The following is a 24,395-nucleotide window of genomic DNA, read 5'->3' on the forward strand; positions in this document are numbered from 1 at the left end:
TTTTCGCTCTTACTTTCCCCACAAATAGTTTTTTATAGCCTTTCAATCTTTTTGTTTTTAAATCCGCACCTTTTACCGCGCCAAAAGCAAATAATCTTTTAAACATCTTTTTCCATTCTTATTTTCCGCCAGACTTAGGAGATAAAGAGAAAATTCGTTGTTTATCTCCCTGAGCTTTCAGATTTTTCATATTAGTTGAGCAATATGGTGAAGAAGATTAAAAAAAAAAAAAAAAAAAAAAAAAAAAAAAAAAAAAAGAGTAAATTGGTCTCGAAGTTAAAGCGATAAAAGTTTCTTTGAAAGCCGCGATTGCAAAAAAAAGAAGCAATAAACACGTCATCCAAAAGATTTCTGAATTTCATCAGATTATTAACCATATAACAAGAGAAGATCGGACCTCGCCTTTCAATAACCTTGACGACAGATTTAGAAGTTATCGCCTGGCTAAAAGAAACGGATATATATACATCTTTCTTTTATTCTGATGAGGATTACTAACAAAAACAGATACATAAATACTAGGGTTTAAATCTTTCTGTTTTAAAAGTAAGGTAATATTTTTAATGATTAGAAAACTCTACTGAAAAAATTATAAACTGTAAATTTATTATCTCTAAAACATTCTTGAATAACTTTAATAATAATTTAATGTTTTTAAATTTATAATATAAAAAAAGTCTGAAAGCTTTCACATTTTATATTACGCCCAAAGGGGCGTTTTGTGTGTTATCTGTATTTATTAAATATCATGTTCTTCCAACTTAAACCATAAAATTCAATTCAACAGCAATATCACAAAACGTTTAAAAGAGCATATCTTTATAATTTCCGATACACCGTCTAGCCCGCGGGGATCTTTTTTTTTTGGGGGGGGGAGTACAGGGTTGCCATCGTTCGCTTTGAAATCGTTGTTTCTTAGTCAAAAACTCATAAATGCTTTTCAAAATATGAAAACGATAATAAAACAAATTCCAAATTTGGACTTCTAGACGCCCATATTCGAGTGCAGATGCACGTTATTCAAAATTGGATGGCTCTAGGTACCGTCGTTTTATCTCAGTGCGAGAAACATAGATGCAATTATGCGGATTCTTCATTATTTAATTTCTTGAAATATAGTACAGGAAGCTAAAAAAGGGTGGCAACAATTTGAAAAGTGATTCAGACTTACTTTTAAAGTTTTCGACGCAAAATGCCAAAACGAAATTAATAAAAAAATGAAAAAAAAAATTTAAAGCAAATATTAACGTTAAATAATTAACGTCCTTTGGGCTAATAAATTTCTTTAAATTTTAGTTCGCATTTCATCATTACTCACTCTGTTCCCTGTAACACTGTACTATCTTTAATGAAACACTTTCGAGATGATCACCTTCTCTAAAATGACAGTCTCTGAAAATGACCAATATTTTAGAGGGCATAAATAGGTGTCGAAATCTCGATATTAATCTTCGCCTTTCTAAGATTTTCTCCACAGAAGACCAAAATCATTCTGAAGCTGTGGATAATCATCTTAGAGAGATAAAGTTTTAACTGAATGAATATCTGGACATGACTTGCGCTCGTAATTTTTGTTCTCCTTGCAGTGATTGAGTAACTATAGTCAATTAAATTGCTTTTTCCTTTCTGTATTACATAAAAACACTCACGAATCTCAAGCGAGAGTCGGATTACTTCTGTCATCGGTTCATTTAACGCTCATTTCAACATTAGACATTAGTACAGTATTATACTTTTCTATTACAAATAGTTACGAAAAACCAAATTAAGGCACGTTACGCAATCTGATCTTTTTTTTTTTTTTTTTTTTTTTTTTTTTTTTTTTGTTTTGTTTGAAAGAGCGTTTAATAATTGCATGAAAAGTAAGGATATATTTTGTGAGCATGCTCTTTTAAGACTTCAGAAAAAAATAACGTACTATTTAAAGCTCAGGTTTGCCAACATGCATTTCGAAGACATATAATCTTTAATTCTCACTTTAATAGTCTCACTTTAATTCTCACTTTAATATTCTTTAATAGTCCACATTCCCGTATTTAATGTGATGTTTGCGGTTCACCCAAAATTCCCAGTCTTCTGCATCTTTTTTTTCCTCTCACACACCGCTTTGTTTCTTCTGGCAACGATTTTTTATTTATTCATTTTTTCTTCTCTCCTTCTCGATATCCGCTTCGAAAGAGAGATAGGTGCTTTACGACCTCCTTTTTTATTATCATTTTATTCGGGATGGAATAAAAGAAAACAAATGAACAAAAAGCTCCTGATGCTTCAGTGTCGACTTTCCGTAAAGGACAGTTTCATTGCCTATCATTCCAAATCGACCTATTTAACGGTTGGAATCGTTTGTGAGTTCTTTTTGCCTCAATCGAACAGAATATAGAGCTGTGAAAGATATTAGAACTTAACACGGCTCAAGGGTATTTATACGGCAGCTTGTAATGACTTTCATATTCAGTCTTATAATAAATTGTTCGTATTTTCGAGATACTGATATCGAAATATCACGACGAAGGTCTTTCTTCAGAAAACTGCTAAATGCTATTTGAAAAGCAATTAAAAAATCAATCAATCAAGAAACGTGTGAAATACTTAGCTTGTAGAAACTGCTTTTCGAGATTAGTGCATTTGAACCGCCTATACCAGGGTTTCTTAAACTTTTTGGTGCGAGTACTCCATATAATATTTACGAAAATTTTGTGACACTCCATAACCATTGCGCAAATCCGACACATGCGGAAGTGAAACTGTCAGTTTCTTCACTGGTACTGTAATATACTATTTTAGTTTCAGGTCATTAACTTAAATTTTTAAAGTAAAATGAAAGTTTCTATTATAAAAAAAAAAAAAAAAAAAAAAGAAAATCTGGAAAGTTTCAGATTTTAAATTACGTCCAAAGGGACGCTTTTTCAACATTTTGTGTGTTTACCTTTATTTATTAAGTATCAGGATCTTCGCACTTAAACCATAAAATTCAGTTCAAGAGCAATATCGTCAACTAATTTTAAAATGAGCATATCTTTAGAATTTCCGATACACAGTCTCACGCGCTGGAGATAAATATGTTTTTTGAAATCCTCGAGCTTGTTAATCAAAAATTCGTTAAAGTTTAAAAAGATAGGAAATCGATAATAAAACAGTTTCCAAATTTGGGCTTCTAGACGCCCATCTTCGAGTGGAGACGTACGTCATTCAAAATTGGATGACTCTAGGTACCGTGGTTTTATCTCAATGTGAGAAACATAAATGCATTTATGCAGATTCTTCATTATTTAATTTCTCCAAATCTAATACAGGGCGATAATATTGGGTAGCAACAGTTTGAAAAGTCAAACAGACATTCAGAGGCATTCGACGCAAAATCGCAAAACGAAAACAATAGTCCCTCTGGTACAAAAGCCCCTTTGGACTAAAAAATGCGTTGAAATATTTTCGTTTTTTCTTTGTCTGTATTGTCTTATTTTTATTTATTTTCAGATACATTATGTAAAAATATTTGGTACTTGTAAAATTATTATAACAAGTTAAAGAAATATCAAAATTACTAAAATTTTTGGCGACCTCCCTTACCGCAGGTCCCGCGACCCCAGTTGAAGTCGCGACCCACAGTTTAAGAAACTCTGGCCTATACGATGTAAATTGCACCTGTTGCAGGGGGGGGAAGAAGCAAAAGAAGAACCTGTTTGTTCAGCCATCAGGGACAGAATCTACGAAAATTTGGAAGCATTTCGCCGCTTTGGTGATTCAGAAATTTCGCTTAGTGATTCAGTAGCTGGTAAGAAGAGATGAGAAATATTAATTATTCGCACTTTCCAATTTTTTAACCGAAAATTGCTTTTAAGCAACAACAGCAAACAGAGAGGAAAAAATATATATTTATTTAAATTAATTATTATAATTTTTCAGGCTGCACGACTTTCCAGATCATGCATAATTAGAGAAATCGGATTCTCACAGTCCTCGCATAACTGCTCACGGTTCACCCTCACTTTGACTGTCTGCTCCAACGAATTTAATTAACTCTCATTGCTTAGAATTCTAAATAATAAAAAAGAATATTAATATCAGAAACAGCAAAACTCACTCTAATCTTGAACTATATAAAAATACTGTTAATAAATACGATAATAAATTAAAAAAATGAATGAATATTGTCTTCTTAATACTACATTTATATCTTTCTTTATACGTTGAAATTACGATAATCTTAAAATTGCACCATCTCAGACCTGGCAATTGCATTTAAACTGCATTAAAATTAAATTCGTGACCATCATAGAATACAATAATCTTGAAACTGGGTTCTGCAAGCCCCCCCCCCCCAAAAAAAAACCTGATGTGGACGCCACATGACTTACTTACACGAAATATTAAATTATACGCATTTTTGGCTGCATTTCATTTAAACTTATTTCCTCGAATTTCATTTGAAATACATTTCAATTAATTCAGTTCTTACTTCGCGACAAGGCAAAAATACATAAAAATTCAAAATATCTTTATTAAAAATTGAAAAATATAGAAAAATATAAAACACCAAATACAGTTAAAACAATTTTTACGATTAAAATTAAGAGTTTCTACGCAAAAACAAGAAATTCGGCCCGCGGGCAAAAAGGCAGAGTTTTCGGTGCCCAAAACTGAAAGTTTACTTTTGGTCTCACTCGGCAAAAAGACACTGAAGATGTGGAAACTGACTTAATTCACTATTCTGCCAGGTTTCGAATGTACACAAATATAAAAAATACAATATATATATATATATAAATATGGTAAAAAAAGTCAGGCTTAGCCGCACTTAAATAACTTTTAAATTGTTGATAATTCTACAACTACTGCATGCAGATTAACTAACGGCATAAAAACCTTGCCGTAAGTTCTACACTAAGCAATCATTCTTATTAACTAATAAAATGGACGGATAATGAAGTTAAATCTGAAATGTCATCATAGCTGCCTCAGTACAATCTTCTTTGAAAATATTTTTTTGGCTTTGTACCATAACTGTTATAATGATACAGTGCTGTAATTACAGTAACATTTATCAAATATAGGTTTGTTCCATTCACAGACTTCAAAAAAATATTAATATTACTTTCCTAATTTTAGTTTCTCAGTCAGTGATTTTTGAAACAATTTGGTCATGACTTCTAACTCTGCTTAGAAGTCCATTCGTTCTAAAAAACTGTGCCGAGAAAGAGATGACACCCCAATTTCTTCGGCAGTGGAAACGAGATTTATGTAGTTCCTGGAGAAAAGTCTTCTCTTCGGGGTCAGTATGTCAATGAAGAGAAAAAGTAGGAAGAGAGATATTATTCAGCGAAAAATAAAATAAAATAAAATATTCCCCACTCCCCAAAAAAAAAAAAAAACGATACAATGACCTTTTCCAGAAGTATGACATGCACGTCCGAACCGGTAATGGAACTCTCCCTCTCGCTCTCAATGAGAACTCTACTGCAACTGATTTTATCATGTTGGTCTTTTTTTAGCATTTTTTTTTCAACATTTTTTTGCACCCAAGCCGGAAAAATGTGAAGAAAGTAAGGGCATGAGATAATCTTGTCATCGCTTCTTTACGAAGTTATCGCGTAACAGTTTGCTTTGTCAGCACTTACGCACGTAATTGAGAATTAATTCGTTTACATTATCTAGTATGCATTTTCGCTTCATTTTTGTTGCAGTTCTGTAAAAATGTAAAAGCTGATGTGCACACCGCATGATTTCTTCGTACAGAATATTAAATTATATACATTTTTCCTGCATTTAATTTAAGTTTTTTTTTCCTCGAATTTCATTAAAGATATATTTCTCAATCAATAATTCAGTTCTCACTTTGCGGCAAAGCAAAAATACACAAAATCTCAAAATATTTTCATTAACAATTGAAAGATATACAAAAACATAAAACACCAAATACAGTTCAGACAATTAAAAGAACAATTTTTACAATTAAAATTACAGTTTTTACGGAAAAACAAGCTATTCGGCCAGCGGGCAAGAAGGCATATTTTTCGGTGCACAAAACTAGATTTATTTTGGTCTCACTCGGCAAAAAGACACTGAATGTGCAGAACGCTTTAATTCACTATTCTGCTAAGTTTTAAATGTAAACCAATATGACTGATATGATTAAAAAAAAAAAAAGTAGGCTCAGCCGCACTTAAACAACCTTTAAATTGTTGATAATTCTATAACAGTCTCATGCAGATTAACTAAAGGTATAAAAACCCTAACCGGAAGATAAGAACAACATAATTCAATCATTTTTAAAGCAAAAATTGCACAATTTATCAACCTATAAGAATAAAAAAACTGAGCTCACTGTATATACATACACTCAGTGTGTGTAATATATATATATACACTTTTGGTGCAACCGATTGGAACCAAAAAGGGAGGTTCGCAACTACATGTTATAGGAGTCCTCTATACGAAATTTCAACGTTCTGAGAGTATTCGTTTTTGAGTTATGCAAGATACATACATAAATATGTACGTACGTACGTATGGACGCCACGAAGAAATCTCTTCTGAATCCATTCTAAATTAGTTTTAATAATTCATTTGGGCAAAAAGAGTCCTTTATTCTGTCCTTACATAACGCAAAAACATCGTTAAATTGCATTCGATAGCTGTCAAAATGGATAGTTTCGTTGAAATATTTTTCGTGATTACAATTTTTCGTGATTACAACACTTCCTTTACTTCGTATAAGGAAGTAAAATTAGTTGTCAAAGCGCTTCCTTATTATAATGTGAGAGATAATACCAGACTTAAATTCTGAAGCCCAAAAATGATTAAAATCATGTGAAACTGTTGGTGACTTCACCGTATATGGTACATGAAAAACAAAGACTTTAAAAAACTACATGTTTCCAGAAGTTTAAAAACTCTCTGTTGAAAACGACTATTTACGGGAACTTCACAGATATTTATTTACTAAGTTTTTACAGACATTTACCAAAAGGCATTCGTCGCTAACTAACACAACACTGACTTGTACAATATATTTGAATCATGTAATCAAAAGTGAATATCCTGAAAGTAAATTAAAAGGAAGTTAAACTCACAAATATTGCACTTTGCTTTTATGCTGTATATTATGTAAATTTATAAGGTATTTCTGCCACTTTCCCTAGCGTGCCTTCGTGGTGTAACGGTAGCATGCTGGGCCGGTATTCCAGAGGCCGTGGTTCGATTCCCGCGAAGGCGGTCTGTTATTTTTCATCTTTTCTGCCTCTAAAAAAAAATCCTAATGACCATACAAGTAGCGCCCGAACTAAAAGGGTTGTGGATGATGATTCTCCGCACCCAGGATTTGGCGACTAGGTCCCCTAAAACCCTAGTCGCCCTTTAAAAACGGGGAGTATATAAGGTATTTCTCCCACTTCCCTAGCGTGCCTTTGTGGTGTAACGGTAGCACGCTGGGCCGGTATTCCAGCAGTCCGTGGTTCGATTCCCGGTGAAGGCGGTTGCATATTTTTCATCTTTTCTGCTTCCAATTAATCTAATGACTCTACAAATTACCTTTTCATACATTTTTTATATTTCCTTTTAATCTTATGTGAATATCTTTTTATTCACCTTTTATTCCTTGTTTAGTAGTTTTTACAAGGATTGCTTTGTGTTTATTATTTTTACAAAGACTGCATCGAGTTAAAATAATTAAATGCAAAAGTGTCGGAGGACAATTTTCTTAAGTAAAAATATAAAACTACCTCTTAGAATATATCTCAATTTTAAGATTGAAACATTTTTGCATTTATTAATTATTGTTAACTGATCAGAAGTTAGTTTGTTCCCCTTGAAAAGTCAACTAATTTCCAGTCAATGATGATAATTACTTACTTTATTGATTGCATTTTCACTTTTAATTATACCTTTTTTAATGACTTCATTTTAAATTTATTCAAGATTCAATTTTTAAATTTGCTAATGAATTACATAATTTCAGTAAAATTCTGACTAATTTTGTCAAAGGAGATAATATATTAATATATTAGAAAATAAATTATTATTATTATTATTATTATTATTATATAATTATATTTTTCCTGAGTTTGATCCTTAAAAAATTCATTAATTAACTACTTTTATTAAACTTTCATTTAAAGGATTATGTCGATTTTGATCTTCTTTTGATTTTGAATTACTTGTTAATGTTAAAAAATGTTTCACTTTTGTTTTGACTTTTGAAATTGATTTTGAAAATGAGAGTGTTGGGGAATATCTCTTCTAAAGTAAGGATCTCGCTTAGTTATCTTCTTCATGAGCAATTTAAATCTGAAAGATTATTTACTAGTGTATTTTGTTTATGAAGTTCTTTTGGCTTAAATGAACTATTGATTGAGTATTGTTCGTGATTTATGATTTGGCTCTAGCAGAAATATAATCTGATCCTTACTTGGAAGAAAGACGAAACGCTCTCACTTAATTTAGTTGTTGTTAATTGGTAGTAGATTAGTTTGTTCCGCTAGACAAGTCAGTTAATCTGCGATCAATGAATGACAACTACTGCTTTTTTAATACTTAAAAGTTTTACTTTTGATTTTATTATTTTTGCGATTAAGGATTTGTCTTGATTAAGGATTTACATATGTCTAGAAAATACTAAAATTACTAATTAAAATACTGACTAAATTTTCTTTTACTAACTCATGGCTTTAATTGAATTTCTGTTCCTTGGAGATGGTATATAAAAGTTTTTTAATTATAAATTATTGGTTTATATATATGTATAAAGTTAATGCTTACTAAAATGAAAAGTTGGTCGAATCTACGCTTACATTCTTTTCGCTGTTCAAAATAACTTTCAATCAATTTTGAATATCAAAGAAATTAAACGGAAGTGAAGAGGTATTTACTTATTGAAACGATATATCTAATAAACAGATCTGTTTGTAATACTTCGGTTATTCACTTATATATCCTTTGATGCAAAAAATAAATAGATATTTAGGCTTTAGCGTACTTAGGATGCAAAAGAAATTGGTACAAGTCTGAAAGCAACACAGACTTTAATTCTGTTTTCCTGCTAGGCTGTCTTGAAATCCTTGAAATGATCTGATACCTTGAAATGATCTGATAATGGTATGTAATTTGATTAACTGCACTATAAGATATATCACAGCTGACAGGAAAATAGAAACCGTATTCATCTCTGACGCTATACAGAATGAGAATTAGTTTCCTGGCCACTGGAGCATGTATCCAGGGAACAGAAATTTGATTTGCATGCTAGAATTCTATTTAGAAATTCCCCTTTTCTAATGTATTACGATAGAACTGTGAGCACATATAGTGTGAGCATTTTGAAGTCCATTCTGAATCTGAAATCCACAACACTGTCGCTGTGTTCTTTCGAATGTAACTATTAATTTTATAAACTTTCTTACATAGTCAGGTCCATGCCGATGTTGAAACAGAATCTTTTTGCTTTACCGACGTTACCTGATTCTTCTTATAACTATATTTTTTTCGCCATTATAATGATTTCAAAGTATAGTTAAAATATTCCTAACGGAATGTCGCTTAGTCGAAATCCGGCTTTACCAAAATGGTAAAGAAAGATGATAAAGGAAAATCAAAAAGCAGTTGTCTCCAGTTCTTTCAACTCAATATTTTTTAACTGCTTATTTTTTTAATGTAAATATACGTTTCATAATGTCAAGAAGTGATCTCAGTATAATCTTGACTGCAAAAATAAATGGCCTGTGAAATATCCGGGAGATGATTTCGCAACATCCATTTTCATTGATGAACATAGCTATCACTAGCTTATGTATTTATTTTCTTTTCGCCGCTTTGGGCAGTCTGTACTGATTCTAAATTCTGCCGCTTGGTGCGGCTAGACTAATTGCACGCATATCTACCTGCACCCATGAGTTATATTTTTCATCTACATCCATGGAACTTAAGTTCAGTAGCTAAAAGCGTTAATTACTGTGAAATCCTCATAAGCAACATAGACGATCTTGGAGATCCCCTTTGCAGAAATGATTACTGGTGATACTTAGTACCAATACTGAACATCATCTGTAGTCAGAAATATTATCACTTTATTTTCACACAGAATTTATCGCCTTAGCGAGCTAATCGCCATGATGAGAGGATTCACTGTAATTTAATGCATTAAATTCTCTCGAAAACGACCACTCACGGTTCTGGATTAGTTTGGCGTTCTGTGTATGGTGATCGTCCAAATCCAAAGGCCCCGGACTCTTTGGATTATAATATCATCCGAGCTGTCCATAAAGTAAAGTCAAGCTTCCTGGTCAAATACTTCAGACTTTTGGATCTGCAACACAATCCCTAGAGTCTTTAAGACGGGACAGATTATTCTGTTCTCAAAGCCTGTTAAGGATCAAAATGACCCGCCTTCGTTCAGGCCAATCTGCTAGCACCCGGCTCTGGGGAAGGTTTATGAAAAGCTAGCGGTAATGTGATGTTCTGCTTAACAAGCAGTGGCACAACCTCAGAGGCTTAGTTTGAATTCGAGAAAATAGGTCCACATTAAATATCCTATACATTATTCAACATGAACTGAGAGCAATTAAAAGCAACAAATACCATGCAGCCGTTCTTAGTCTGGACCTATAAAGTGCATTCGATTCTATGTGATGACCCGCCAAAATAGAGACACTGCATGGAGCCTGTATTCTTAATAATCTTCTCTAAGTGACCTACGTTGTGGTCCACAGTGTAGGGCAAATTACTCGAAGCAGATTCGAAGTTGCCCACAGGGGATCATGCGCTGGTACAGACCCTTGGAATGTTACTTTCAATTCGATGCTTAAAGCTCAATGGCCATCGCACACACGGACTCCGGCATTTGATGACGACGACACGTTTATTGCTCAAGGGCATCATTCTATAGAAAAAATGCAATGAAGTTATAGCCCTGTTCCATAGTCTCTGTTGCCAGAAACGTCTTCAAATCTCGGAAGTGAAATCCAGGTAGATTATTTTCCACAAACCTGGTCAAACTATCTAAAGAAACCCATTAATAGAAGTGAAGGAAACGAGCCAAGAAATTCAAACTCCTGAGCCTCGTTATAGATGAAGACTGTAGACTTGACTTGGAACCGCATCTGCGAGCACAGAGGACCAAATCTTTCCGCATAGCGAATAACCTTAAAAACATGCAAGGTTCTGATTGGGCCTAAGGATACATATTCTCAAATAATTTACTTCAATATAATAAAAATATAAATAATTTTTATATTACGTCCAAAGAGGCGTTTCTTTAACATTTTATGTGTCACCTTTATTTACTAAATATCATGTGCTTCGCATTTAAACAACATAAAATTCAATTCAACAGCAATATCATAAAATAATTTAAAAAGAACATATCTTTAGAATTTCCAATACACAGTTTCGCGCGCTGGAGATAAAAAAAAATTAGTAGAATATTGCCATTTTTCGCTCTGAAATCCTTGAGTTTCTTGATCAAAAACTCGTAAATGATTTACAAAATATCAAATAGATAGATGTTTTATAACAGTGCGAGAAACATACATACATTTATGCAGATTCTTCATTATTTAATTTCTTTAAATATAACACAGGACGATAATATTTGGTGGCAATAATTTGAAAAGTGATTAAGATTTTTAAAGTTTTCGACGCAAAATGCCTAAACGAAATTAATAGCTCTTCTGGGCTAACATCGTTTTGGCTAATAAATTATTTTTTCCCATCTTTCTTTATGAAGAAATATAAGACACTTTCAGTTGTTATCAGTAATTTTACTGCAGAAGTGATTTGATACCCCCAAATGTTAAGCTACCTATCAAGCTATGACATAAAGTGAAAATACTGTTTCTAAAATCGCCAGCTGCTTTTTTTTTTTTTTTCAATTCCTCACTAATCAGCGCGAAGGTTGAAAAGAAAGTTTAAATATGAGGAAAAGTCGACAGCAAAAAAATAAATCGATTCGCTTTCTATAAACCTATGCGCTGACGAGGAAAAAAGCAAACTTGGTTAAGAACCGCTGAACGTGTACGTGCAATCATTAAATGATGAGTAACTACAGTAACAGACGCGAGGAAGATTCTTCGCATAGCAGTGTTTTTCCTTGTGACAGCACGAGGCAACAAGCTCGCGCTTACATCACGAACAGCATGAGCTTTTTTCATCTTTTCTTCTACTTTCTAACAAAGAGGCTTGAGCGTAGAAAAATTCTCACTCAGCTGTATTTAATTTTGCATATACAGAGAGTGTTTACACATTTTTGTAACGATTTTAAAAAGATTTATGTATAAACAAAAGTTAGAAATTTTTTTCTAATATGTTCAGTCTGAAAGCTCTTTTGTTAGACTATCATATTACGTCTTGATTTCCAAGATAAAAGTACTTTTCTTAAAAATCAAGGTTGATTTTATTCCACTCCTCCTTCACAATCTTTCACAGTCCATCTAATGTTCTGGGATGCCGCTAATAAGGAGCTCGTTTTAAAAGTCCAAAATACACATCCATGGGAGACACATCAGGAGACTTGTGTGGGATGCATTTAAAGGGAATAGCTTCAATTCCGGTTTCACTTCTCATTTTTTTCAAAAAATACAGCAGTAGATTTAGAGGTATGGCTGAGAGCCTTATCCCGGTGGAACTTAACACAGTGAAGATTGTTTGGTTAAAGAGATGGAATTTCTTCTTTAAAAATAGGCATTAAAACATATTTCTGATAGTAATTATCGTATGCTTTTTTTCGTATAGTGTTGCCATTGCTCGCTTTGAAATCGTGGAGTATGTTAATCAAAAATTCTTGAATGTTTGACAAAATATGAAATAGATAATAAAACAAATTCCAAATTTGGCCTTCCAGAACTGGATGTCTCTAGGTACTGTCGTTTTTTTCACAGTACGAGAAACGTACATACATTCATGCAGATTCTTCATTATTTAATTTTTTTAAATATAATGCAGGGCTCTAATATTTGATGACAACAATTTGAAAACTGAACCGACGCAAAATGCCAAAACGAAATTAATAGCCCTTCTGGGCAAATTGCTCCTTTGGACTAATAAAAGATAATGACTCTGTAAAGTCATTAGATAATTTTGAAGCAGGAGACGTGAAAAATGTGCAGTGACCTCGCGGGACTCCGGACCGTGGACCTGTCTGAATACGCGTCGAGTATGCTTCCAATTAGACCACGAAAGATGATGAAAGGAGTGAGGAAATACCTTATAACTCTACAAAACTACTTAAAAACACTGTTAAATTTCGAATAATTTTTCCCCGTTAATTATAACATAAATTATTCTTTTCCTGTAACTGATAGTTTTCTGTTCTAGGGAAGAGTTGATGGCCGAAACAAATGCCACAACTTTTAAATTTGAAATTTTGAGTTTAAATTTTATTTAGTTGTCAAGATTTAGTTTTATGATTTGACAACCGTAGATTTTATTTTTATTTTAGGAGAGAAGAGTAATGTCAGCACATTTTTATATTTTAATGTAATATATTTTAGTAGCCTTTATTAAATAAATACTCAGATGACTAAGCAGGTCACTTACGTAGAGCCACATCATATGCCTGACTTGATACATTTTCCCTAGTTTTCCAGCTTCTGAAGTATCCGGGCACATAAGAAAACTACAGTACAAGTATGCGTAACACTTGACCTTTCAGTATATTTCAGTTATTAAATTCAGCTCTTCGATATTTGCCGCCATATTTATATTATTTTATAAAGCAGATTATAGTGAAATCTTCCGCAGAAGACTAGCATAGAATATAGACAGTGGCATAGAATATAGATAATCGTCGATGCTGAACATTGTCACTCGAAGGGTGGCACCTCCAGAGAAGAACAAATCGTGTGATACAGTGGGTTAACTCAAACTTAAGAAGGCTTCACTGTACAGTGTGTACACAAAAACACTCCCTGATTTGAACTGGCTGTAAAATTAAATATTTTTTGCAATGTGTTTGTAGTAGTAACTCAAAATATTTTTGTTTCTTTCCTACAGGTTGTAACATTTACTCATTTTTCCGCTGGAGGGCAGTCAATTGAAATGGCGCTCTCCAAACAGGAACGCAGCTGGTGTGTGTTAGATTTCCACACAATGAAGAATGTTGTTTCTGTTCAACGCGCGTTCAGACACAAATTTGATGTGGAACCACCTTCGAACAAGTCAATTTTGAAGTGGTTGATGGATTTCGTCGAAGAAAGATGCATCTGTGACAAGCGGAAAGGCCGCTCTGGCCGACCAACAGTCCCGCTGTAATTTATTGATCGTGTGAGGGAAACTTTTCTCTGGAGCCCCAAAAAGTCAGTGCGAAGAGCGAGTAGAGAACTAGAAACCCCCAAAAGTACGATTAGCAAGATGTTACGAAAACGTTTGCACTTTCATCCATATAAACTGCAATTGGTGCAGAAGTTAAAACCTGAAGACCATGCAAGGCGACAGCAGTTCTGTTCGGATCTCCAGCAGTTACTGGAAAATGATGACAATCTTCTGTCGAAAATCATTTTGAGTGATGAAGCAACCTTCTACCCGCATGGTAAGGTAAACAGATACAATGTGGTGATATGGGGGGGATCAGAAAATCCCCACACCATGCTGGAGATACAACGTTATTCTCCTAAGTGTAATGTGTTTTGTGCCATATCAGAACAGAGAGTTTATAAGGTATTTCTCCCGCCTTCTAGCATGCCTTCGTGGTGTAATCGGAAGCATACTCGACGAGTATTCGGGAGGTCCATGGTTCGAGTCCCTGAGAGATTGCTCACTTTTCACGTATCGTGCTTGGAACAATGTCCTAATGTTTCTACAAGTTTACAAGTTATTATTTTTCTTTGAAGGTGAAACTGTGTCCGGTGACAGTTACATGGATATGTTACGGAACTGGTTGATGCCTGAACTTACAAAGGTAGGTGTTCAACACGATGGGGCAGCACTGCACTGGCATCATAATGTTTCTAACTTTCTCAATGACGTCCTGCCAAAGAGATGGATTGGTCGTGTTGGAATCAATTACGTGTGTGTACGTCCTCCCCCAGCTCCATCCATGGAAATTCTGCAGGACAGAATCACAGAAGCTTTAAACACAATCACGTCGGATATTCTTTTCAGAGTATGGAATGAGCTCGATTATCGCCTAGCTGTTTGTCGTGTTACAGGTTGAACACACATTGAATGCCTGTAATGAACATATATCACATGAAACTTTGAGTTGTTACACGTTTACCCAAAAAATAAACACAATATTTCCCAAGGTTTTCATTTTATAACCAAATAAAATCGAGGAGTGTTTTTGTGCATACACTGCATTTTGTTTTCTTTCTTTGACTTGTTTTATACCTACACACTAGAATTTTCCTTTGTTTCTGACATATCTCTTTAGGTCCTAGCTAAATATTGGACTAGATCAAAATTACTATACAACAAGGTTTGATCTTGCGTGCTGAGTCTGTTCAAGAGCAACTATTACTTTCTGTCTTCGTTTCTACCACTTTTGTTAAGTAAGTGACGTCACTGTTGGGAAGAGCCTAACCTTATTTGTCTACTGACTCTTGGTTTCTCTTCGCCAGTTCCTTTCCCTCTGCCTTTTATTTATCCATTTTTGCATATATACTTCCATAAATGTAAGTACCCATGGAAAGACAGATTTCTCTAATGTTGTAATCATTTTAACATTAAAGTCACCTACATTATAAATAATAGATCATATTAAAGTTATAAGAGCATTTTCTTAGAGACATTAGGATTTTTTTTTTTTTTTGAGGGGGAAGCAGGCAAGATGAAAAATTAGCAGCCGCCTTCGCCGGAATCGAACCACGGACCTCTGGAATACCGGCCCAGCGTGCAGAACCACTACACCACGAAAGCACGCTAGAAAGGCGAGAGAAATACCTCATATCCTCCCCCTTTTAAAGGGCGACTGAGGTTTTTAGGGGACCCAATCGACAAATCCTGGGTGAGGAGAATCATCATCCAATACACTTTTAGTTCGGGCGCCACTGTAGAGACATTAGTTTTTTTAGAGGGGAAAGCAGGCAAGATGAAAAATTAGCAAAGTGTTCGCCGGGAATCGAACCACGGACCTCTGGAATACCGGCCCAGCGTGCAGAACCACTACACCACGAAGGCACGCTAGGAAGCCAGGAGAAATACCTTATAATTCTACCGCACTTGTACGACTTATCCAGGAGGAAAATAATCAAAAACCAATGGATTCTTCAAGACTTATCGTGACTAATGTAGTATCAGGTAAAGTACGGAAAGTTGTGAAACAAATCACTAAAAGTCTTAACACTGAGCGGGAATGGCATAGTAAACATTGTTGATGATCACACTTTTCCTTGTACAGTGAAGCAGGTTTTCCAAATACTGTTTCTCCTGTGGAAAATTTCAACATTGATAATTATTTATACTTTACAAATTATTGGCGAATGTAAAATTTGGAAATTTGTAAAATGGTCCAAATGGGAGGCTTCACTGTGTATTCATTCTCATATCTGCTGTATGGAACTGGAACATTTTACCCTTCCAAAAACGATAGTTTAATCATTTCCTGCATTTTTTATCGTAGATTCACATGTGCTAAAAGTTATTACTATAGATAACTGAAGAAAAGTTAAACAAGTATTTACTACCATAATTACGTAGTATTATTATATAATATATAGCAAGCTTTCCACACGCAATATTTTATTTTTCATGTATATACTTTCTAATTTAAAAGAACTCGAGAGGGAATTGGCTGCAACCGAGTTTTCCTTTCACCGTAAAACACTACTTTCATCAATTTAAAAATGTAAAGAAGGGGGAGAAAAAATGCGCCATTGTTCCGGACCTCCGCAACTATTGCGAAAGTGATACGATACATGATGTGGTTAAAAAAATGGCAAACAGAAACAAGTTTGCCCTTGACACTGTCCGATGTGAAGAACAAGTGGACTTACAAATACGCCATCACGTCAAGCGAGAGAGGGACAATTTTTAACTAATTTTTTAGACGACCATTTTTATGAAGACAAGGCAGAGCGGAAAAGGGAAACTTAATGCCGTAAAAGACTTATTTTTATATTTAAAAAAAAATATACACTAATAAAACAAATGAAAAGCGCTCATTTGGCTACACATGCTCCGAGCTTAACTGCTTCGTATAAACTTCGAGATTTTGCTAGTCAAACCCGTTGCGCATATTTAATTTTTTTTTAAACTTTACTCGTCAGGCTAACCCTTTTAACTTTTTGCTGTTTGTCCTTTCGAAGTTTGAAGGTCACCTAGTGAAAGATTCAAGGTGGGAGGGGGACAGAGGAAAAAAGTACTCGCGATTTTTTTTTTTTTTTTTTTTTCTCTTGGTTTATCACGTGCAACGATGCGAAGAGGCATTATATCTCATTTTTCCTATTTGCAGGGATGGCAACAGCGGCCTTGGAAACAGCGCGTAGCGTCACCAAACGGCGTTTCATCGGAACGTCTCGTTTAAATCAAAACTCATGATGCATGTACAAATTTTTAATGCTTTTTCAAGTCACGTTGAAAACTATGTTAGAATTTTAAATAAACCAAATAAATACTGTATTTATCTTCCCTCTAGGATCGTAAGCATTTAAATAAATTAGCAATAAACCTTTCATCATACAAATTAGTTTTTAAAGTGTTTTATACAAATTATTATGAATTCTCAGTTGGCATGTATTTTTGAAACTTTTACGGGTGTTTACTTCCTTTAAAAACTGAGTTCAGACAAAGAAACAAATTCAGTTTGAATTACTCGGGCGTAGCTAGAGCGGGGCAAGGGGGGCATTTGTCCCCGGGCGCACAATCCAAGGGGCGCCAAACTGATGTTACGACATTTTAGAATTAAATGTTTTCCATTCTTGGCAAGCAGTAGGGGGCGCGAAATCTTCAGTTGTCCCTGGGCGCTGAAAACCCTAGCTACGACTCTGGAATTACTCAAGGAATTCAGGATTATTCAAGATAATTGATTCGATTTTATACGAGCGCAGTTCCGCTGCTAAAAGAACATTAATTTTATTTATATAAATTTTATGGCTTAAGTAATAATTGACTATTGTTCTTAACTAATAAACTAACTCTAACAAAATTACTAATTTGATCCTTTAATTTGGTTATTGTTAATTGATAGTAGACTGGTTTGTTCCCCTCGACAAGTCAATTAATCTGTGATCAACACAATTACTTTTGCAGTAGACTGGAATTTGAATTTAATATTTGGAATTTTTTACGCTCAAAGGAATTTTCTTTACAGATTTAAAATAATTTTTACTACAATAGATCTCTATAACTTGGATACTGACTTGCTACTTAAAAATACTTACTAAAGTTTTTTTTGTAATAATTCATAGGTTTAATTAAATTTCTTTTCTTTAAAGTTTATATATAAATACCTTTTCTAATAATAAATTATATATATGTGATACTGCGCCATTATTGTAATAAAGACTGTGCCATTATTGTAATAAGATGACTTGGTGAGAGAGTTGTAACGGACTGACGTTGGTTTTCTGCGTTATAACTTGAAGAGCGTTCAAGTGAAGTTGAACTGCGTTATAACTTGTTAGAAAGATGACAAACTACATAGTTAGAAAGATGACATTCGAAGAACTTACATAACGGTAAATTCCACAAATAATTTTATTCCTTGATAATGCACATCATCACTGTGGGTGCGCTGTGCGCCCACCAATTTTGTACAGCTTACATCTTAAACAATGAACGAAATTAGAAAAGTAAAACTAGCGGCAAGGCGACCTAGCGAAAAGAAGCAGAGGTGAAAAGCGAAGAGAGTTGCGACGCAGTTGACCTTTTATATCGGATTACATTTCAGATCACATAGCATACACACACACATATATATATATATATGTAATATACTCAGGAGCAGGAATTTCGGGTGCCGTTGTATGTTGTCCGCTTCACGCGGCAATTAGTGAAAATTCAATTGATGTACCAGGCCAACTCCTCTTGATTTACCGAAACCACATGTCGCCGAAGCTGCTTCGTGCAGCAGACCACATGATTAACGCCCATAAACTAGGCATAATTCAATACTGAGGCAAAGCGTAGAAAGTATGTTCAGGATGAAATTTTAAGTCAAACTGAGTTAGTTTTGGTTCGTAAAGCATTTTAACTGGATAATTAATATTGGTGTAAAATTATTATTGGGTGCGCTTGAGTTTTAGTTCAATTTACATCACTAGAATTACGTAAGAGTCATATGACATAGATTTTTCTCGAAATGACGCAGTGCAAATAGATGTTGCTATTTTTAGAATATAGAAAAGGGAAATTGATTAATGCTGCTAATTTAATCTTTAGAAAAAAAGACTATCTAAAATATTCAACTATCCAATTAAAAGCAAGAAACCACCAGCAAGAAAGCAAGAAAGTGAACTCCCTTTGAAAGAGAACTAAAACTAACTCCCTTAAGATTTCATCCTGAACATTACGCACTTGCTTTCCAGGCTTTGGCCTCGATAGACTGCTGTCTGTCTGCTGCTGCTTTCTTGCTACAAAGTTATCAAAGATGTAAGCCTTTTGGAACAGGCACATTTAATGTGCCGACTTGTGTGTAGTGGCAACATGTTGCTGAAAATAAAACTGAAGATTTAATCTACTTTCGCCTCCAATTTCCTAGTCATTATGGATCGACACTTCTACGCCATCAAAATTCCTGATGCTGAATTTTTCTTACATATATATCATAAATAATGAAAAAGACGTAGTAATGTTGATGGCCTAGAACGTACATCCATATTGAAGAGGAAGAATGTGCGTAATGACTAGGAAACTTGGCAGTTGAGTGAGACTAAATATTCATTTTTATTCCAATTGACATTTTTGACCACAATTTACTTGACACTCTAATTGTGGCTATTCAAGAACATTTACATTTTTGATACTGTTACGATAGGAAGAGAGCACAGCGAAATAGCGTCCAAGTAGCACAGTGGTTGAAGCTTGAGTGCGCCATTATCCAGTATGGAAGCTCGCCAAGAGAAGGTATTGGTTTAGGTTAGAAATGTTTCAGGTCTCAAAATTTTGAGTTCAAGCTGGGAATTAGGTACATCATCATCAAGCCATATGGCATAGATTAATCTAGAAATGTAGCAGTCCCAAAAAGATGTTACGATTTTTAGAATACAAAAAGGAAATACCCAAATTAAAAATGAGGAATTAAGAGGCTATTACTAAATCAGATTATAAAGCTGATTTACATATTTTTTTATGAACTGTTAGCACACTCGGCGCGTATTCGAGAGGTCCAGGTTCGAGTCCCGGCGAGGATACTGCTAATTTTCCACTTCTTCAGCATCAAAAATAACCTTATGTATCTACAGTGGCGCCCAAACTAAAAGGTGGTGGATGATGGTTCTTGACCAACAGGATTTGGCGACTGGGGCCTTTAAAAGGGGGAGTATATAAGGTATTTTCTTCCTCCTTTTTGCATGCCTTCGTGGTGTAACGGTAGTACACTTCAGCGCGTATTCGAGAGGTCCAGGTTCAAGTCAAGGCGAGGGCACTGCACTTTTTTCATGTACTCCTGCTTCAAAATAAACTAATGACTCTACTGTCTCGACATATATAAAGCATCTTTTGTTGATACTTTACTAATATATAAATTAAATATATTATGTAATTATATTATATTAAGTAGTTATATATATTATTTATGTATTTATAATTAAATTTATAAATACATAAACACCCAAGTGATTTCTTTTAAAAGAGCTGAAGAAAAGATTGGAGGGGGAGAGAAATGTGTTTAGAAAATTGTCGTTTGAAACGGAACGTAATATAAAAGTTTAAAAAGATAAATATTTCCTTTGTTCCCAAACAAAGGAAATTTATAAACATTCCTCGTAATCAAAGCAGAAATGTTTTCACCATACTTTGGGAGAAAACTGCAAGCGTACCTATATCCATGAATCATCCCATTATTTTACGCGAACGCCCACTTGATGGAAGTAGAAGAGATCTGGATTCATATTTAGTCCTTCACAGAGAGACGTATCACACTCCTGATGTTCAATTTAACCGATGCATAAATAAACAGAAAGGTATGTGTAAACAAACGCACATATGGCGAAACGTTTTACGGCAACACATTCCCTTAAACCTGGGGTTTTCATACTTTTTTGGCCCATGCTGTCTTTTCACCATTGCTGGAAGATCATTTCCAAAACTCGAAACATAAATATATTTATTTATCGATATTTAGATGATTTTTTCAATATGTTTCATAAATTATACAACAAAGAATGTAGAATATGTTGGCAAATACGAAAACTTTACAAACTAAAACTAAATAGATAAATGCAAGGTTGACCGCATCCCCTCCTCTGTAACTAATAATCAAAATTCCAAGGCAGGAATTCCCTCCTGTTTGAGAATCCCTGCTCCAGACTGTGACCTTTGAAAGTGTCTAGTAGTTCTCAATAAACATCCGTACCAATAAACATCACCTTCTTAAGGATACATGAAACATCTCGACAGGAAAAATGAAGCAGATTTTTGCAAAAGATTCAACAACATGTATTTTATTTAAAACTACAAGTATAATTGAGAGGCCCGGTGGTGCAGTGCCTAGCGCATTGCCCAGCAGCACCACAGGTCCGGGGTTCGATTCCCGGGATGGGCAAGGTCGACTCAGCCTTTCATCTCTTGATTTCCATCACTTGGGTCGATAAAATGACTACCAAATTCGTTTAGGGCCTAAACACTGGGAGTCCTGAGACAAGCTGACCACTTGTTAAGGGCATATGCTTACGCATCCGGGGCTCACGTGCAACGATGCGAAGAGGCATTATATCTCATTTTTCCTATTTGCAGGGATGGCAACAGCGGCCTTGGAAACAGCGCGTAGCGTCACCAAACGGCGTTTCATCGGAACGTCTCGTTTAAATCAAAACTCATGATGCATGTACAAATTTTTAATGCTTTTTCAAGTCACGTTGAAAACTATGTTAGAATTTTAAATAAACCAAATAAATACTGTATTTATCTTCCCTCTAGGATCGTAAGCATTTAAATAAATTAGCAATAAACCTTTCATCATACAAATTAGTTTTTAAAGTGTTTTATACAAATTATTATGAATTCTCAGTTGGCATGTATTTTTGAAACTTTTACGGGTGTTTACTTCCTTTAAAAACTGAGTTCAGACAAAGAAACAAATTCAGTTTGAATTACTCGGGCGTAGCTAGAGCGGGGCAAGGGGGGCATTTGTCCCCGGGCGCACAATCCAAGGGGCGCCAAACTGATGTTACGACATTTTAGAATTAAATGTTTTCCATTCTTGGCAAGCAGTAGGGGGCGCGAAATCTTCAGTTGTCCCTGGGCGCTGAAAACCCTAGCTACGACTCTGGAATTACTCAAGGAATTCAGGATTATTCAAGATAATTGATTCGATTTTATACGAGCGCAGTTCCGCTGCTAAAAGAACATTAATTTTATTTATATAAATTTTATGGCTTAAGTAATAATTGACTATTGTTCTTAACTAATAAACTAACTCTAACAAAATTACTAGTTTGATCCTTTAATTTGGTTATTGTTAATTGATAGTAGACTGGTTTGTTCCCCTCGACAAGTCAATTAATCTGTGATCAACACAATTACTTTTGCAGTAGACTGGAATTTGAATTTAATATTTGGAATTTTTTACGCTCAAAGGAATTTTCTTTACAGATTTAAAATAATTTTTACTACAATAGATCTCTATAACTTGGATACTGACTTGCTACTTAAAAATACTTACTAAAGTTTTTTTTGTAATAATTCATAGGTTTAATTAAATTTCTTTTCTTTAAAGTTTATATATAAATACCTTTTCTAATAATAAATTATATATATGTGATACTGCGCCATTATTGTAATAAAGACTGTGCCATTATTGTAATAAGATGACTTGGTGAGAGAGTTGTAACGGACTGACGTTGGTTTTCTGCGTTATAACTTGAAGAGCGTTCAAGTGAAGTTGAACTGCGTTATAACTTGTTAGAAAGATGACAAACTACATAGTTAGAAAGATGACATTCGAAGAACTTACATAACGGTAAATTCCACAAATAATTTTATTCCTTGATAATGCACATCATCACTGTGGGTGCGCTGTGCGCCCACCAATTTTGTACAGCTTACATCTTAAACAATGAACGAAATTAGAAAAGTAAAACTAGCGGCAAGGCGACCTAGCGAAAAGAAGCAGAGGTGAAAAGCGAAGAGAGTTGCGACGCAGTTGACCTTTTATATCGGATTACATTTCAGATCACATAGCATACACACACACATATATATATATATATGTAATATACTCAGGAGCAGGAATTTCGGGTGCCGTTGTATGTTGTCCGCTTCACGCGGCAATTAGTGAAAATTCAATTGATGTACCAGGCCAACTCCTCTTGATTTACCGAAACCACATGTCGCCGAAGCTGCTTCGTGCAGCAGACCACATGATTAACGCCCATAAACTAGGCATAATTCAATACTGAGGCAAAGCGTAGAAAGTATGTTCAGGATGAAATTTTAAGTCAAACTGAGTTAGTTTTGGTTCGTAAAGCATTTTAACTGGATAATTAATATTGGTGTAAAATTATTATTGGGTGCGCTTGAGTTTTAGTTCAATTTACATCACTAGAATTACGTAAGAGTCATATGACATAGATTTTTCTCGAAATGACGCAGTGCAAATAGATGTTGCTATTTTTAGAATATAGAAAAGGGAAATTGATTAATGCTGCTAATTTAATCTTTAGAAAAAAAGACTATCTAAAATATTCAACTATCCAATTAAAAGCAAGAAACCACCAGCAAGAAAGCAAGAAAGTGAACTCCCTTTGAAAGAGAACTAAAACTAACTCCCTTAAGATTTCATCCTGAACATTACGCACTTGCTTTCCAGGCTTTGGCCTCGATAGACTGCTGTCTGTCTGCTGCTGCTTTCTTGCTACAAAGTTATCAAAGATGTAAGCCTTTTGGAACAGGCACATTTAATGTGCCGACTTGTGTGTAGTGGCAACATGTTGCTGAAAATAAAACTGAAGATTTAATCTACTTTCGCCTCCAATTTCCTAGTCATTATGGATCGACACTTCTACGCCATCAAAATTCCTGATGCTGAATTTTTCTTACATATATATCATAAATAATGAAAAAGACGTAGTAATGTTGATGGCCTAGAACGTACATCCATATTGAAGAGGAAGAATGTGCGTAATGACTAGGAAACTTGGCAGTTGAGTGAGACTAAATATTCATTTTTATTCCAATTGACATTTTTGACCACAATTTACTTGACACTCTAATTGTGGCTATTCAAGAACATTTACATTTTTGATACTGTTACGATAGGAAGAGAGCACAGCGAAATAGCGTCCAAGTAGCACAGTGGTTGAAGCTTGAGT

General features: G+C 34.5%; 1 protein-coding gene and 1 long non-coding RNA gene across 8 annotated transcripts in view; one reads left to right on the forward strand and one right to left on the reverse strand.

Annotated features, from left to right (window-relative positions):
- Positions 1-24,395, reverse strand: part of LOC118199472 (uncharacterized) — a 254,071-nt gene that overhangs the window by 181,055 nt on the left and 48,621 nt on the right. The window lies entirely within an intron of this gene.
- The window catches only part of LOC118199471 (uncharacterized), a 224,560-nt gene that overhangs the window by 175,903 nt on the left and 24,262 nt on the right, over positions 1-24,395 (forward strand). For 2 of the 6 annotated variants that reach the window (XR_015042922.1, XR_004759947.2), the window contains exon 2: positions 13,981-18,016. The exons of 1 other annotated variant lie outside the window; for it this stretch is intronic. Coding sequence is in view for 3 of the 5 variants with exons in the window: in XM_085823191.1 (XP_085679317.1) it covers positions 13,981-14,238 (258 nt within the window). In the remaining 2 variants the exon portion in view is untranslated. Of the gene's footprint in view, positions 1-13,980; positions 18,017-24,395 lie in introns of those variants that run through there. 3 more of the 6 variants (XM_085823191.1, XM_085823190.1, XM_085823192.1) reach the window with 2 other exon arrangements.

Source organism: Stegodyphus dumicola, chromosome 9, assembly GCF_044657685.1.
Source record: "Stegodyphus dumicola isolate Sdum_Otavi_A_Nest chromosome 9, ASM4465768v1".
Classification (NCBI taxonomy): domain Eukaryota; kingdom Metazoa; phylum Arthropoda; class Arachnida; order Araneae; family Eresidae; genus Stegodyphus; species Stegodyphus dumicola.